This window comes from Apostichopus japonicus, chromosome 15, assembly GCF_037975245.1.
Source record: "Apostichopus japonicus isolate 1M-3 chromosome 15, ASM3797524v1, whole genome shotgun sequence".
Lineage (NCBI taxonomy): Eukaryota > Metazoa > Echinodermata > Holothuroidea > Aspidochirotida > Stichopodidae > Apostichopus > Apostichopus japonicus.
The window spans coordinates 9,459,231-9,477,614 of record NC_092575.1 but is presented as its reverse complement, the minus strand read 5'-3'; the positions used below and the strand labels follow the sequence as shown (position 1 = coordinate 9,477,614).

At 34.7% G+C, this 18,384-nt stretch overlaps 1 protein-coding gene across 4 annotated transcripts in view; it reads left to right on the top strand.

The window, feature by feature from the left end:
- Positions 1-2,089: 2,089 nt before the first annotated feature.
- LOC139980861 (uncharacterized) overlaps positions 2,090-18,384 on the top strand; it is a 36,091-nt gene continuing 19,796 nt past the window's right edge. Inside the window, exons 1-3 of one of the 4 annotated variants that reach the window (XM_071992846.1) lie at positions 2,090-2,270; positions 12,547-13,357; positions 17,786-18,053. In XM_071992846.1, coding sequence (XP_071848947.1) covers positions 12,978-13,357; positions 17,786-18,053 — 648 coding nt within the window. In that variant the 5' untranslated portion in view covers positions 2,090-2,270; positions 12,547-12,977. Of the gene's footprint in view, positions 2,271-6,651; positions 7,291-9,219; positions 12,008-12,546; positions 13,358-17,785; positions 18,054-18,384 lie in introns of those variants that run through there. The other 3 variants (XM_071992847.1, XM_071992848.1, XM_071992849.1) reach the window with 3 other exon arrangements.

Genomic DNA, 18,384 nt, shown 5'->3' with positions numbered 1-18,384 from the left:
TCAGCCTGTTTGTGGTACTCAACCTAAATGATATTAAACTCAGCATGTTAGTGGTACTCAACCTAAATGATATTAAACTCGGCCCGTTTGTGGTATTCCACCTAAATGATATTAAACTCGGCCTGTTAGTGGTACTCAACCTAAATGATATTAAACTCGGCCCGTTTGTGGTATTCCACCTAAATGATATTAAACTCGGCCTGTTAGTGGTACTCAACCTAAATGATATTAACCTAAATGATATTAAACTCGGCCTGTTTGTGGTACTCAACCTAAATGATATTAAACTCAGCATGTTAGTGGTACTCAACCTAAATGATATTAAACTCAGCCTGTTTGTGGTACTCAACCTAAATGATATTAAACTCAGCCGGTTTGTGGTACTCAACCTAAATGATATTAAACTCGGCCCGTTTGTGGTATTCCACCTAAATGATATTAAACTCGGCCTGTTAGTGGTACTCAACCTAAATGATATTAAACTCGGCCCGTTTGTGGTACTCAGCCTAAATGATATTAAACTCGGCCTGTTTGTGGCACTCAACCTAAATGATATTAAACTCGGCATGTTAGTGGTACTCAACCTAAATGATATTAAACTCAGCCTGTTAGTGGTACTCAACCTAAATGATATTAAACTCAGCCTGTTTGTGGTACTCAACCTAAATGATATTAAACTCAGCCTGTTAGTGGTACTCAACCTTAATGATATTAAACTCAGCCTGTTAGTGGTACTCAACCTTAATGATATTAAACTCAGCCTGTTAGTGGTACTCAACCTGTTAGTGGTACTCAGCCTGTTAGTGGTACTCAACCTGTTAGTGGTACTCAGCCTGTTAGTGGTACTCAGCCTGTTAGTGGTACTCAGCCTGTTAGTGGTACTCAGCCTGTTAGTGGTACTCAGCCTGTTAGCGGTACTCAGCCTGTTAGCGGTACTCAGCCTGTTAGCGGTACTCAGCCTGTTAGTGGTACTCAACCTGTTAGCGGTACTCAGCCTGTTAGTGGTACTCAACCTGTTAGTGGTACTCAGCCTGTTAGTGGTACTCAACCTGTTAGTGGTACTCAACCTGTTAGTGGTACTCAGCCTGTTAGTGGTACTCAGCCTGTTAGTGGTACTCAGCCTGTTAGTGGTACTCAGCCTGTTAGTGGTACTCAGCCTGTTAGTGGTACTCAGCCTGTTAGCGGTACTCAACCTGTGTATAGAAGACAAAACAGACCATGGTTAGCTAAACCAACGAATATTGCAGTATGGAAATCGTATAGTTAGGTAAGTCACTTTAAAGCCTTGAAGTTCTAACTTTTACTTCAATTGAGAACTTTCTTTGATCGCGAAACTATCTCCATTAAATTAAAATACAACTTACTCTACTTTTAAATACAAGTTTATGTTTTCATGTAGGTATCATGCTGTATCCAAAAAGCATATAAACATATATATTTATATAAATGTATCTATATATATATGTATCTATATATATGAATATATATATATATATATATATATATATATATATATATGTATATATATATATATATATATGTAAATATATATATATATATGTATATATATATATATATATATATATATATATATATATATATATAAATATAAATATATATATATCTGTATCTATATCTATCTATAACTATCTTTATATATAACTATATCTATAACTACCTATATATATATATATATATATATATATATATATATATATAACTATATATATAACTATATATATATATGCATATAACTGTGAGGCTGAAAGACTGGAGGCGATATGCCATTTTGCGTATACGGTACATCGTTGAACGATACACAACTAAATCAAAACCATTCCGTCAAAATATGAAATCACCTCCAATAAACCCTCGAGCATCACACAAAGGCTACATTCATTACGACCATACCCGAACGTGCACAACTTGTCAACGGTGGCAAGTGACAGGATTTGTACGTTTCGTGCTCGCAGACACTTAACTGGTGAATGCTGACGCGCATGCGTGCTTATCCACACGAGCCTCTGACACCAAATGCTTTTTCTGATTGGCTTAAAGAATACCATTTGCAGACATTTGGCGCGCGATATCGGAGTCAATTTACGTACTTGCAAGTTGCGCATATGAAGGTTTCATTTAACGATTGTTCGTTCGTGGTTTAAGCATACATAATTCTTTCGTATGAAACACATCTCAATAAGCGGGTAAACTTTTTAAGTTGCTCTCAAAGTGGAATCTAAAGTCAAGAGAGTGTCATCAACGAAGGAAAAGTAAGTTAACCTTTTCACTCATATTCATTCCGATCAAAAATAGAAATGTCAATTTTGTTTCAAATTTATACTTTAGTAACTGTTATATGAACTGAGTATTGATAATTTGTGAACCGTCTGAAATTCATTGATACATCACATATTCTGTATCGAATTTGCTTAATTCGTTTCGTTATGCCAAAGAAGCCTTGTACATGAAGTAAAAAGGTGGTTTTCCCAACTTGAAATCTTTAGCAACAATAACCAAAACATGGGGAGAAATCCGCAAATATGTTATGGTTATAGATTAATGTATAGTTCCTGTGTTTTAATAATTGTAAAGAGGTCCAATTGCTTAAAACTGACAATTGCGTATATCTGAAACTGACGTCAAAATCGCATTCTTCATGCTTGAAACACTAATCACTATTCATTTGTAAATTAAAAATGAAATAAAACATAATTTTTTACTAACGCAAAACTTTGTTTATATCGAAAAATACAAACGCAAATATATTTAAACAAGCGGATAAACAACTTTACAAAAAAAAGTAAAAAAAGATGTGATAATGAGTTTGATCAAGCAAGGTAGACAATATGTATTAAACATACACTTAACCGTGCTTATGTACCGGAATTAGCATATCAATGCTGAAATGCTTACGCTTGTGTCCATCAAATACAATTCAAATTTACATAACCAGTCCTGTAACTCATGATACCTTCACTGAATATAAAATATAAAAAAGTCTTTCAAGAATTTATATGATCGGTATATTTTATACAAAATAACAAATCATTCTGACATGAATTTATCATTAATTATTACACCTTTTGGAAAGCCACATGTCTTGTTACTGTTGTAAAATTATTTACATCAATAACAGATATGTTTATAGAGTGGTAATAATTTATGAACAATAATCATTTGTTTCCATTTGTTCAATAATGAATAAATATAATTCTTGCGCTGCTAATTTTAACTTTTCTTTCTTGTTCTGAAGTTCACAATTATTAAGAATACCTTTTACAGTTTCCATGTACGTCATCTAATTATATGCATTGTGAAACACACTATTTTGACCTTTGTAAATACACTTATAATTTTTTTCTTTTGAGATCTTTGACTTTCTAAATATTTGAAAACAACATCCTGCTTGAAGAATAAACCGCTTGGTATTTTGTGCTTCAAAAGTCTTCATTTTAAAGTTCGCTTATATGAAAGATGAGTGGCAGATTCTTGGTCTAAAAGATATGAAGCAAATATTAACGCAATATAATAAATTTTCTGCTGACCTCTTTTCAAAGCTCGGCTGATACAGCTTCTACATAACCATAGTCTTTACTATAATGCTGCACTGATATAACCTAACCACTCGTTACATGATGTACCTATAGCTCCCTCTTTCTATCCCTTTCCTTCATATTCAAGTTTTGTTTACTTATTTTGTTGTTCTCCTTGAAACGCATACGTGTTGGAAAGTAAACAATTCCTGAAGTTCGTAATTTAAGAGTATTGACATAATTCTTGCTCCTATTTCAAAAGTTTCAAAATTCTCTAACTTTTGAATTCTCATCTTTTGAATTTAAATTAATTTTGCAACAATGCTCGCAGCAAAGAAATTTCAGAACTATTTAACGGTGGGCACAATGATGGGGGGGGCGTCAAAATAAATAACACCGACTGACCTACTGGCATTGCAGTTGTACCTGATGTTTTTTATTTGTTTTTTAATTGAACCAAGGTATTAATTCCTGCTACAACTCTTCGAGTTGATTTTTCATAGACTTATATGTATAGCCAGGTAGATTTAAATATAAGAAATCCATTGATTACCGAACGCTGAAACCATCCTCGGTACATAACCGTTATTATCTTGTTTGGATGTGGTTGATTCGTTATTTTGCGGCATTAATATGCCGTGTGGATATTTGTCTCCAAAAGCCAATTTAGGGATCATAGATCAAATTATTATTGTTTACTTTGACAATGAAACGCTTGGCATTACCATGGATATTATAAACACAGTCTAAACAGAATTACACACAGCTTTTTTAGGTTTTGCTTCATTTGGTGACATTGCATGTTTTTAAAATTTTTTTTAAATAGCTCACTTTTTATGAACTCACAATGACAGGAACCCTGTTAGAGTGTTCCTTGCCAGGATACCTCTACTACCGCGCATTGCACCCTTCTAGTCCTTATAGCCGCGAAAACAAACCCAACCTAACTACCCCTCCACCTACCCCTCCATCTACCCCTCCACCTACCCCTCCACCTACCCCTCCCCCTCCCAACGAAACAAGAAATTGAATGCTTTGTTGGCAGTATTCTTTACGGATGGAATAGTGATTTAAGTCCACTGTCAGTCTGGTTCGTCTGCCGACAAATGATTACCGAGTTTGGAGCAGTTTGGAAATAATTTGTTTACGTCTGAACACACATAATGTTGTGTAAAAGTAAGTTGGCCTGGCGCACACATAATGTTGTCGAAGTAAGCCGACGGATCTTGTGTATTCCGTCAATTGAACGACACAGCTATATATGATCATAACTATAAATGTGGCTAACAACTTTTTAACTTACCAAATTATTCCGTGACTTTTTTTGTTTCATAATCGCTTCTAATGATACGACATTTTTATTAGACTTATTTTTGGCAATCATATTAAAGTATTTATATAGTGCAGCAAATGTCATTGCGACGGTCTTTGTTTGTCTAAGGGTGCTTACATGCCGCCATCTTAGCAAGGCGCCAGCCAAGTGTTATTCAGTCATCTCAGCACGGCTGGTGAGGAGGATAAATTGTTATCTGCTGGTACCTGGAAGCAGAACTAGTTGCTGGTATATTAACTCAGTATCTCCACATAAGAGATACCCTGCCCCTCATATCCTGATTACAGAAATGTGCTTAAAATAATATAATTTTCAGTGTCCTGCTAAAACTGTTTAACTTTCATACATGTTACCTAAAAGCTTAAATTTGACATCCAAGTGATTTGGTATGGTAGAAAACCTAATTTAGGAAAATTTCAGCTATTTGCAGTTGTATACTGATTTCTATTCATAAAATACAAGGTTTAGTGATGAATAGAATAAGTATATAGAACCCAGATTTCCTCTAAATAAAACAAATGACCTCCCAAAACTCGATAAAGAATTAGCCTTCTGCTCCTATTTCTATAGGTTCAAGTGTAACATAAGCACAACTCTGTAGGGTATACAACTCCTTTTTCTTACACAAATATGTTATGACCAAATGTAGTGAATCTGATTATGTGAGCTTTTGGGAGAGAAGATGTTAAACTAGCAATTATCGAAGATTTTGCTTCAAATACAGGATTGCATTACTAAACTGCACTATTGATTATAATATCGTTGACAGTTACAATTGACATGAACGAAGACGATTAAATTCACTTACTACAGATTTTCAGTTCTAATAATATAATCAAAGATGTTAGGTGATTCAGCTAGACTTATAAAGATTGCATGTCTCCAGATGGCACCGCCGAAAGTTAGCCGCTACCGACGGGTGGAACTCATATACAAGCAGTTCAGCTTGTTCACAAATGTTTATGACAATTTCGTTCACGTTGAGTATATAATGTATTTACATAGGCCTACATGGTATTTACCGGTAGATGGCACAAGAATAATAACCCAAAAAAATGAGCCGATATAAGCTATCCCCCATGAGATGATTATTTTTCTAGTGACTTGCTATGTATAAATGTTTACGGGTGTTCCGTAGAACGGTTTTGACTGATAGGCCTAGTTCTATATGGTTTACGTATATCTCGTACTCGATCGAATGCGATAGATAAGACCAAATATTCGGGCTAATATCCCGAGTTAAAACATGATAAAAGAACATGTGTGTATTTCACATACAAGTTCAACATCCAAACGTATCATTGTCCTTGGCCAGCACAACAAGTTACTATGTATTCGAATTAAGTACTAGCGAAATGATTGTCGTTAAAGTTCGCCGGTGATAATGCCTGAGCGAGACACACGATGTGAACATTAAAGAATGTTAGACGTTTAGAAGAAAATGCTTAGCAGTAAAACTCACTGGGAGAAACAAAATGACTCTTAACATGAACGAGCTGAACATTGTTATACTGATATATACGGTCACAAATTTTTAACACTTGTCGATGATAAACGTTATAGTGAAACTGTTTATTCAGGGAGTTGTTATTGAACCGATGTTAAAACCACCGGTGTAAGGCGAGCATGTATTCCGTTGATTTAACAGTTAGCATATAAAGCCTTTTGGCCCGATTTACCGTATATTGTGCAGCTATACTTGTCGCCAACTGTAATACCTATATATGAACACTGCATAGTGCGCTATGCCCACCAAGGATTTGCTTTGACTGCATAGTCTATAGTACTATAAAGAAGATTCTTCGATAGTTGAAACTAAAGGTTATGAAGTTACGTTCACACCTTCAACCGTATAATTTAGATAGCAACAAAAGGAATTCCAAATGAACAGTGTCGAGGCTTTGAAACAACTTACAATAATAGAACAGAGAGATTCGTTGAACAACCTATACACAAAAGGCAGATTCATTTGTATTTAACAACTTGACTGCGAACCATTCAAGGTGGGAGGCGTTAATATATGTAAACAGCAATAATAGCGTTGTCATTTTTTAACGTACTATTTGGAATATTTTAGTCTATTAAACCGCATGGCTGAACAGAGGGTGATAAGTCTCAATAGACGAAAAGTGTATTGTATTCTACTAGCACGAATGAAGGTATAGTAATTAACTATTATTCGATAGCCTTACACGTTCAAAGCTGTAGATACAGCTTTAAGCGTCTGTTTGGTATGTATCATAGAGCATGCGCGCTGAAGGCTTACGTTACCCATTAGAATTTGATGTGAAGTATTTTAATCTAGTTTGGTAGCCTTCTTGTAGTGGCACTGTTACAATGAAGAGGCTTCTCTACGGATCCCATTCCACAAGGTGTTACATAAATAGTGTTTCAACAAACCCAAGCTGACAGACTATAACGAAGGTAAACTCTCTCATTTTATACCCCTCCTACTCCCCCCTCTCGGTACTGCTCGCTGGTATCATGTTAGTTAAAGTCACTATCAAACTTGGGCAAACTTACAGCTTGCTACTCGCAGATATTACTTCAGCTTTAACAAGCATAGCTGGGAATGTTTCACAGACCAGAGGGTCTGGTCCTGCGGGATAATTCAAGTCCAGTGGTCTTCTGTGCATGAGAAGTCTCCTATACAGCAGCATCACGAGTACTAAGGGTAATATTTTGTGTGTGTGTAATCAATTATGCATTGATCCAGTTGCAATTCATGTTTACTTGGAAGTTAATATTCCTGCTGGCTGAAGAGAGGGAAAATGCAGCTATTTTTACTAATACTTAAATTTAAGATCCCTGAGTATCTTACTTGTAAAGCGTCGTGTATGTAGCATTCATATTTGTTTAAGATGACATCAATACCACTAACAAAATTCATCTACTAATTAACTTTGTGAATGATGTTTCAGCAAGTTAGCATAAAGCTATCAAATAGTGTTACCGCATATAACTACCATATTGTACCATTAGAGGCTGTATTTTATGCAGGTATATGCGGTAATTTCGGTTTGAAAGCTGCATATAGGCTATGGTAAGCGTTGTCATTTTTTTCTGTAGTATAAAATCACATAGCCTAATACTCGCTGTAATTAAATCCAACAAAACGCATCATGATAGGCTGTAGGTACAGTAGAAATAATTCAGTTTATCTCAATTTTCCAAAAATGCCAATAGATGAGATGTAATCCCTCTTTAAGGCTTCTTGTCAATAATGATTTCTTTTAAGCAGTATCTTTCTCTTCTTTATGTATGTTTGGCATTTTGCTGCTGCTTGCAGTTCCTGTGCACGTTGCAATTGCAGTTTACTCTTTTCTTGCATTACCTTATAAGGGCAATGTTTATTAACATATCTTATTCCTTAAATGAAAAAATATGAACTGATGATAAGCGAATTTGCTGTAAACGAGATGCAGAATTTTTCCCCTCGTCTTTATATAGTTTTGCTCGAAAGCGCTGCAAAAACTTTTTAAAGCCTGCATTGGTTTTTTAGAGGACTTCCCTCCACATGTATATATTTATTATCTGTAGAAAACCAAATAAATCAAATCAAAAACCAAACATTGGCTGTTTCACTTCTAATCAATTACTTAATTTAATTTTTGTAGCTCACTCGAGATCCAGCCTTTTTCTAAATACAGCACAGTTGTTTAACAGTGTTTTTCTGTTATTCTTATATTACAAAAAGCACAACAAAGAATATTCTTCTTTGTTGTGCTTTCGAGCAACTTTGTTGAGCCAATATTCTAATTTGCACTTGCTCATGAATAAACAAATTTCATATTTTCTACCTCGCTCTTTAACCTTGCAATGCGATGGATTGTATTAAATATACGTTCCCATCACTTTCTCTGTAGATGAAAGGACAGCGGTTAGTGAGAACTCCTCCCAAGTTTAGAATTGTGGATATGAAGGCGGGGGGGGGGGGTACAAAGGTGTCTTTGTATATTGCAGTTCTTTGTGAATGTCCAATGTCCATGTAAACTGCTGAATGAATACAGCTATAATCTGTGGTTTTGATACATGAAAGCCTGAGTTGTGTGCGTTAGTGTGTTTGATTTCCATACTTGAATAGAGGGAGCAGTAATTATGTGCAATAAAGCATGTTGTTTCAGACAAATAAATCATAAATTACTCAAAAGAGCAGTTAATGTAATGAAATTTAAAAATATTTGTTCAGTTTTCTTATTGATTCTTATCCGTAACAGAGTTAGATATAACAAGAGTAAATTGCTACATTTTCTATTATTTACTAGGAACGGCGTACATTTTGAATGTAATTGCATGTTAGATTGCTTCATCGTGCCAAAACCAAATACTTTTTTAACTTCTCTGTTCCAAACAAGCAAATTTGCTCACAAAAACGGATACATGATATGAGACATATATCTTCCACAATATATTTTATTCTGTTTATTTTTGTTTTTCCAGTAGGGTTATATTTGAGATTGTTAATCCAGCAGAGAAAGTAATTCGATTGTCCGCTTGCTCGATGGGGCAAGTTAAGTCCCAAGGTCTACATTGTAAAGTTTTACAGCGCCCTCCTTTCCATAGCGGAGTCTTGTTATGACTATGGGCATATTTCCAGTGCAGCGAAATTTATTTTGAAAAAGCGTACACTCTCTATCGTAGACAGCACAGGCGTAGAGATATTAACCTTTTTGTTAAGAAGTCTTAATACAAAACGAAAGCTATAAAACTCGATAAATAATACGAAACTGTTATTTAAAATGCCGATGCATATTGTGTAAGGGTGTATTTGGCAACGAAACAGAATAACACTAAACAAAACACCTTTAATCAACACCGTATATTGTGCACTGACTCATCATATTCGGGTATTTAGTATATGTATGAACAGATCAATCAAATCTACACATCACTTTTTCGTTCTGTTTGTAATTGTATCTTTGCTTGTTTATAAGATTCAATGAGGACAATTATAGTTTAAGGTTTCCACCATTCTCCAGTCGGTGTTCTTTCAAGTCTATATCATTGTGGCTTCTCAATTATCTATTGGCCTTATCGGGGACTGCCATTTGTCACTCAGTCAGAGAATTTTTTATCTTTTGATTGGGTTCTATGAGACCTATAAAACCTACCAAGTAATTACCTTCCATACCTACCCTTTGCTTATTATTCACTACGATCGAAACTCTATTACACTAACGGACAAAGATCCCTTCCCCAAATCGTTCTCGAGCCGAAAACTGTGAATGCATATCCTATTGTGATAGTGTGATTGTTAGTTTTTCACGGCCAGTTCAAACTAAATGTGTTATTGAAACAAAGAATAATTTTAAACAGTCTGAGACCTTAAAAGAATCCCGAACAACAAGCTTACAGCGATCAGGCATTCGATTGAGTCCTAATCAGTCCACAGATAGTCACGGCGCCAGAAAGCTTTAGCGCAGAATGGTCTTCCCCGGCAATTCACAAAGAGATTTCACACCTCGACTGTTTTCTCAAACGCTTCTTAATGATGTTAACACTTCGTATAGTCAGCGACAATTATCTTTCCTACCACTAGCAGCTATAGGGGGCGGGACGGTTGCTATGACAACCCTTGTGTCAATCACGTACAGGCTTTTCAGCGGTAACTTTTATACATTCAAGTATTGCAACTTCCCTTTAACGGTTACAGACCGTAAGCAAATATTGATGAATCTGTTGAAGGAACATCTTTGATTGAATATCTTACGTGTAAGCTGAAAGAAAAACTAAACGCATTCTATAAATGTGTCCTGCATCTTTACATGACAACATGTAAGTTCAGTTCCTTGGTGTATGAATGCACGTAGCTACACATGATAAAAAAAATAAAAAAAATAAAAAAAAGAGAAAGCAGAATGCATTGATAACTTAAAGTTATGTTTGAACGTCTTTGCCAATTTAGCAAAGAAATATTTAAAGAACTCGCAGTGATGATTTATTTGAATGCATTTCAGTGTTTGGAAAGTCACTTTAATCATATAAAAAATATCAACTGCATATTATAATAAAGACAGAAAATACTTTTACAGACACGTTATCATGTGAAAGTGACGTGTGGTGTTAATAGATGATTTTCATGCGAAATTTATCGCATAAAGTAAATAACAGAGGGTGCTATGCATTCATTATTAAATTCAAATCCTATGGACAACTCTAAAATACAGTGTGCTGTACAGGTCATGCGCAAGGTCACATGGATACGTTAATTGTACAGTTTACAACAACAAACAAAACGCAATCATGGTCACATTATACCAAGTCGCTGTCTTACTCCTGTCATGTTCACATTTCAAAGTGAAAACGAAAAAACGATCTAAATAGGTAACAATCTACATGAAGCTTAACACCCAAGTTTTGAAAAAGTGCGTTATCATGAGAGAAAAGAAGAAACCAGTGCGTTGGTATTCCTTGTAATTGTTGAATGGCATTAAGAGTAAAGCGAAATGGAAAAAAATAATAATTCTAAAATGAATAACATTAATGATAAGTGCGAACTATCTGCTCATCAATCGGGTAACCAATAGCACATGTAGAAATAACGCACAAAAAATCTTACCAAACACATGAAAACTCTAATACAGTTAACACAAAATTTATATTGAACTGTATATCGACATGAAAGAAAAAACATCTCACTATGAATTCTCAACTGATATGTCGATACCACGGCCAGACTTATATTGCCATCAATGTAACAGAATATGTGTAGGTCGATTGTCAACAGACAGACACTAACACTCAGCACGTGAGCGTGGTTACTCGGACGCGTTAGGGGGCTCCTAGCCTGCTCTGTAGAAAGAAAACACAATGTAGACAAGCTTTATTGTGTAGCCACACATGCATGGCGCCAGAGGTACTTATCCAGGCGTGTAGAGCTTTGGCTAAGTTAAGAAGGCTTAATCACCTTAGCTACTGTGTTCACCTCGACTAGTGGGCGAACTGAACATCCTATAGAAACCTCAACTGAAGGGAATAGTAGGGGATATTTCATCCAGAAAATGGCCCTGTGGCACGACTTGATGTATTTGAGGTAGGGTGTACGTACGAAGCGGACGGTGGATGCACTCTGGGCACTTTTGTGTTTTTGTTATTGAATTAGTTAATCTACGGAGGTTTCTTTCCAAAGATATTTTTTTTGGTGAGGAATTTAATATTATTTTTAATTGGAATCCCTGGTCTTGTTACTTTTAATGGTGCTAGTATACTTTTAAATTGTTTCAATTGACGCTATATTCTATCATTAATAACTCATGACATAACATCTACACTCGTGACATGTTTTTTGTGCATCCATCGACTAATATTTTGAGATTAAGGAACGTTGTTCATTTACCTTTAGTGAGAGGACAATTTCTGTGACACGTTGATCATTCCAACGTAGAGACAGATTGTGCCAGACACATTTCTTTAATTTCATTGTATTATTTCTGTGCTAACGATACAAAACAAAACAAAAGAAATTGACTTAATAATTAATTTGTTTGAACTGTTCGGTATTTTAGCACTTGCAGCTATACCTACCTGTTCATGGTGACTCAACCGATACCTTGTCATTCGTTCACTGCATGCCTCAGTAGCACGTTTGTCTTTATATTTCCCTCTTTCTCAGTGTTGTCATTAAAGACCTTCACACCTCCAACGAGATGTTTTTAATTTAGCCCGTCTTTTGTCTTTCAGTTAACCAAAGGACATAACGGCCGCCTAAGTAGCTCTCATGTTGATACAAAAGACTTCACAGCATTAGACGCTCGGGACCCTTAGCGGTAAGAAGTTCACGGATTTACCCGAAACTGTCCGTAGAGGAAACTTCCTCCAAGCGTCTCGTTGAAGTGGTGCAAAGTTACCGGATTGATTGATCGTGGTCCTATTATTTACTGAAGAACAATTTCAACGGAAGGAATTTATTCTTTAATAAATTTGTTTTGTGTTTCGGAATAATTACAATATCACTTGACAATATGTGGTTTTCTTGACGACAGTTACGCATATTTGAAAGTGTTGTATTAATACCGGGATTCGTATTCTTTGAAGCCAATGGAAATTTCAGAGAACGTTTTCTAATACTGTGAAAATCCTTTTGTATCCGTTTACTTGTGTTGAATCCCTAAATGAAGCAAGCAACTCCATTGAACACGCCAAGCATGGCCTACGCCCCAATCCTACCATCAAGATTAACGGATTTTTCTATGAACTCAATTCTAACTCCGCCACAGTTTTTCCCTGGATTGTATAGGGCACCTCATGCGTTACATGGAGGTCCCCTGCCTGGGTTCCCCCTCCCAAAATTTAGTGATCATCAGTCACCATATGGAAACCACGAGTTTTTTGCTTCACATGCCTACACCCTTCATCGACCCCCGTTCCCGTCTGTTACGGCAGGGGAGGTCGGTGAGGACACGGATGATCCAAAAGTTACTTTGGAGTCAAAAGATCTTTGGGAGCAATTCCATAAGCGAGGGACAGAGATGGTTATCACGAAATCTGGAAGGTAAGTGGAATATCTCATTTGAATAAGGTAACGAAAACCTGTCTTTTAGACCAAGTAAATTGAAAAGCTACGTTTTCTTAGACTGACGGGTTCCTAAATACGAGAATTTCGGTGACTGCTACATAGTTCTATATTTACTTCAAATTTTCTTACATATTAAACATTAACACGTCAACTAAAGTAAATCGAAATTTGCCTTTAATATTATTTATTTATTTTGAAATCGGAAGTAATAGATTTGAATCTTCTTCAATGAGGATGCTTGCTAGTTTATTATCATTAAGTCATTCCTTTGTTAAGATACTAATACCCTTGCCATACAGAGAACATTCAAATATTTTGAAATTTTAGCTGTTTTTCAATGTTTCTAAAGTTGCGAATTTTGTTTTCACAGCCAAACATATAAACATATAGAATATTGATTAAATCTTGCAAAAAAATAAAAGGCAAACAAAACTTGTGCCTCACCCCGTTGTATTATCCTGATATCTTTATTCTTTTAGAAACAAATATATCACACTGAAAATATCAAACAAATTGGAGGGGGGGGGGGGGATTCATTCCTGAATTACCTTAAACGACTTGCCCTCATCAGCCGAATATTTTGATTAATGATAAAGGAAATTAACACCGTTAATAAAATTAGCCCAATTGAATAAATACTGGCACATCATGTCAACATTCGATAACTGTTACTGCGATCATTAAATGGTTCATTAATTCCCCATTGATAAAATGCTTTCATTGTTGTGACTTTTACACTTAGTTTGACAATATTTATTTTACATACAGATAGAGTACTTTGAAAAAAGTGAGATATTTTTTTTTTAAAGTGCTGAATATTATCTAGTTAATAGTCATTAATCCCGATAATACATCGACATTTAGAGCGACTTTAAACCACTGATTTACTCTTTCCGAATTGATGTTATTTAACACATTACCGATATTTTCGCCATGAGTTCATCTTTACCCTCAACTAAAGCATTAATAGACAAATGTGCCGAATTAAGATCAATTGCATTGTTAATATATTGTATTGCGTTAGTTCTGCTGAAGAAAGATATGACTCAAGGAAGAACACGTTACTCAAATTAAAAACCAACTAATTTTATTATACGTCCAATATTCGTTAATATCCGTTCCATCAATATTTAATATTATTGTTACGGTGCACCAATGGATTTATGTATGACAAGAACATCAAATGTTCTGTACTTTCTTAAGACAACGTGGCCGATCTATGCGATTGATGGGGCTATGTTACTGTGTGTATTAGGAGGTACAGCGAAGTCTTTATAATCACATTAAATATCACATGCAAGACAAACCCCATTGCTTGTGCGGCGTGATTAAAGTGTTAATTATATATATAACAGAAACATTTATTAAGAATATCGCTGACCATATATAGAATTCTTAGAAGTGCAAAAAATATTTGATTCAAATATTTATTCAATTTCTACCTTCAAAGTAGACTATCCTTCTCATTCCTAATTCATACTCCACCCAAATCACATGACTGAACAAAAGTTGAATTTACGACAATAACAGACCAATAACAGATGCATTTTCTTAAAAAAGAAAAAGTCAGTTAATGTGATATGACGTAGAGCTATATGTCTGTAGCTGACGATTCAACTGTCGTGTTGTCAGGAAGCTGCAGGAGCAATCGTGCACAAAAATATTAAAACATTAATAATAACTGTAAACAAATAAAAGAGTTTAATTATGCCAGCATCTTTGCAATATCACATATCAATCAAAGCGCAATTTAATTATGAAATAATTTTCCGAGCTACGGTTGTTCAGGTGTATGCATACGCAATGTAGTTATAACGATTAATGACCTGTAAACAGAAAAGGAAACAAACTATTCTCGATTCATTAAATGCAGAATAAAAAGTAATTTCGGGCTAATTTATATCGATGTTATATTATGTTATAAAAGGATAACAATTCCGTACGATATAAACCATTCATTCATACTTTTAGTATTGTAACAAATGTGCATAATTGCCTTCCCTAGAAGAACGATTTAAGAATTAATTGTCTGTAACGGACTTCCTAATTATTCCGCATGTTGCAATCAACAATGAATGTTGGCAAACCAGTGTCCACTTTGTAACTTTAAATAAATCAGTTAGATATAATTTCAATTCACCAAAATTGTCTTGAATTTTACTTCTCGTGTTAACTGATGAAAATGCTGCTTTTCCACTTTGTATTATCAGGATGATTAGTAATGTTTCCTAATTGTTAAAGCTAATTTATTAATGGTACATAAGGGCAGAACCGCTCATTAATATGCAAGCTTTATTGAAGAGTTTCTTACATGTAGGTGGCACTTTGCGTGGAATAACGCTACTACTGTATCGATGACATTGAACATGACGGTACTGACATATAAGACGTTTGTTTATTTCTTATGTTATTGTCTTCACATTTCAGCGAATGTAGCTCTTCTCGCATCTTTCTAAATTTAATTGAATACGCTAAATTCTATTAAATAGGACCGTGTTATAACAAGTGGAATTATATTTTATCCTCGATACTCCTTGAAACTTGGTTTCATTCACTGCTGTTAGTATGTAGTTCATTAGTTTCCCCTATAGTTGTAAGAGCAGTATATTGTTGTTCAACTGAAAAACGGTGTCCAAGTATTTTAATGCATTTTTTTGAGAACTTGCTTATCTTTTATTAAATCCAATTTTATTTTATACTAAATTAAAATCATTCATGATTTCAAAAATTAAGCACTCAAATACCGCGTCTTATAAATAGTTGTTTTTATGTTGCAAAGGGACAGAATACATGACAGAGGGAACAAACGGGTTTGTTTCAGTAAAAAAAAAATAGCACCTTTGGTTGTATGCAGCGCGCCCTCTCTATCATATCAACTTCTTTCCCCCCTAAAAAAAGCATAGAAAACAAAACTAAAACTAAAAATGGATTAAACATTTATTGAACATGTAGTATTAATCCGAATATAATTCCTTTTTTATTCTTTGGCTAAAGATGAGAGGGATTCACTACAGACATTTTAAGAACTTGAAATGATTTTTGTGTGTATATTCGATGTGTGTATGTTAAACTTGATTTTGGAAAAGATTTCATGTATTCTCATTAAGATTTATACACAGTAAATTGGGATGATATTGCGAAAGTAAAGAGGTTTGGTTGAAACCAAAATGAAAAATGGAAAAATGGATTAAACATTTATTGAACATGTAGAATTAATCCGAATAAAATTCCTTTAATTCACTGGCTAAATTAGATAGGGATTCACTACAAACATATTAACGACTTGAATTGATTTTTGTGTGTACTTTGTATTCGATATATTCCATGTGTGTATGTTAAACTTGATTTTGGGAAAACTTTCATTTATTCTCATTAAGATCTATACACAGTAAACTGGGATGATATTGCGAAGGTAAAGAGGTTTGGTTGAAACCATTCAGTTTGTACTCTGCTTACGTCTAGAACTGATTGAAGGCACCTAACTTACTAAGAATCATTATTTGATAGAACGAAGTAGAGTTTGATCATTCGATGTTTAGTACCAGAGTGCTTGATAACAACCAATCGATTGTAAAAACCAATGGTTTAATATTTCACCTCGAAGAGGCTTCAGGGTAAAATCGAAGCTAATCAATAAATAGGAAACACGTTACAAAATGAGAGTATCGATTTTGCCACTTAATACTTTGTTATGTTGACCAATGAACCAAACAGGCTTTGTAATATCATGGTGTCGTAATGTTGTAAAACATGATCACCATAGCCTTGTGTTAACTGATCAATTCATTGGCAACTGACTCTTGGGAAATGCAATTACAAACTGAAGCGCTTACTCACTCAGAAGTCTCATGAAAGAAAGAAAATGAAGGTTACCTCAAAGAATTTAGTAATAATGATATGCAAAATAAATTAACCATAAACAACGTTTCATGTGAACCATAGATAGTAATAATGTTATCATTAATAATATTATGCAATTTCTGTCGTGTTCTATAGTTCTATTTAGCTATGAAGCAATTTCCTATAATCTCAACAGCTAAGAAATTTAAATCTTTCGACCATTCCTCGTTCATTTTTCGGCTTCTTTGTCATATTATCTTTCATAAACTCAATTAATGCAAACTGGTCATTTTCCTATCAGAAAAACGAAAGAGTTTAGAAATGTGCAAATATAGGAGAATGTTTGACAAATCTCATGGATCAGGTACAATACTGACAGTTGAATTAACGTTAAACCGATTTAACAATATAGTTTAAGTTTTTAATCAATATTATCAGTTACAGGTACATGCTGTTGTCATTATTTGGTAGCCGTGAAAAAGTAACCAAATATTTTAATTATGAGAAAAGAGAGATAAAGGTTTCATTGATTTTAAATATGATGTTCTTTAATTCGAATTGCAGACGAATGTTTCCGTCCTTCAAGGTGCGGGTGTCTGGCTTAGACAAGAAAGCGAAGTATATTCTCTTAATGGACATCGTGGCAGCTGACGACTGCCGTTACAAGTTTCACAATTCTCGCTGGATGGTAGCGGGAAAAGCCGACCCGGAGATGCCAAAGAGAATGTACATACATCCTGATTCACCAACCTCAGGAGAGCAATGGATGCAGAAAGTCGTATCTTTCCATAAACTGAAGCTCACGAATAACATATCCGATAAACATGGATTTGTAAGTTTCATTGTTGATAACATATTTTTATTTGTTGTTGTCTGTATGTGTAAGTGTGTGTGCTTAGTTAAGTTTAGTTTAGTTTTTAGTTAAAGCAGCATTTGTGCTAATTTTGGTAAATTTGCGATGCTATGTGATATTAAATTTCCTATGATCATGCAGTTCATTAGTATGACTATTGTTAAATTACGTTTCAAAAGAATGCATGAAAAACTGAACCAAACAGGACAATATACGATTCCCCATATTCGTGTCATTTATATTAAGATGAAAATGCGTCTGCGATGAAATGTTTAAAGCTAATTGGAATAAGTAATGTTCGCAAATTAAC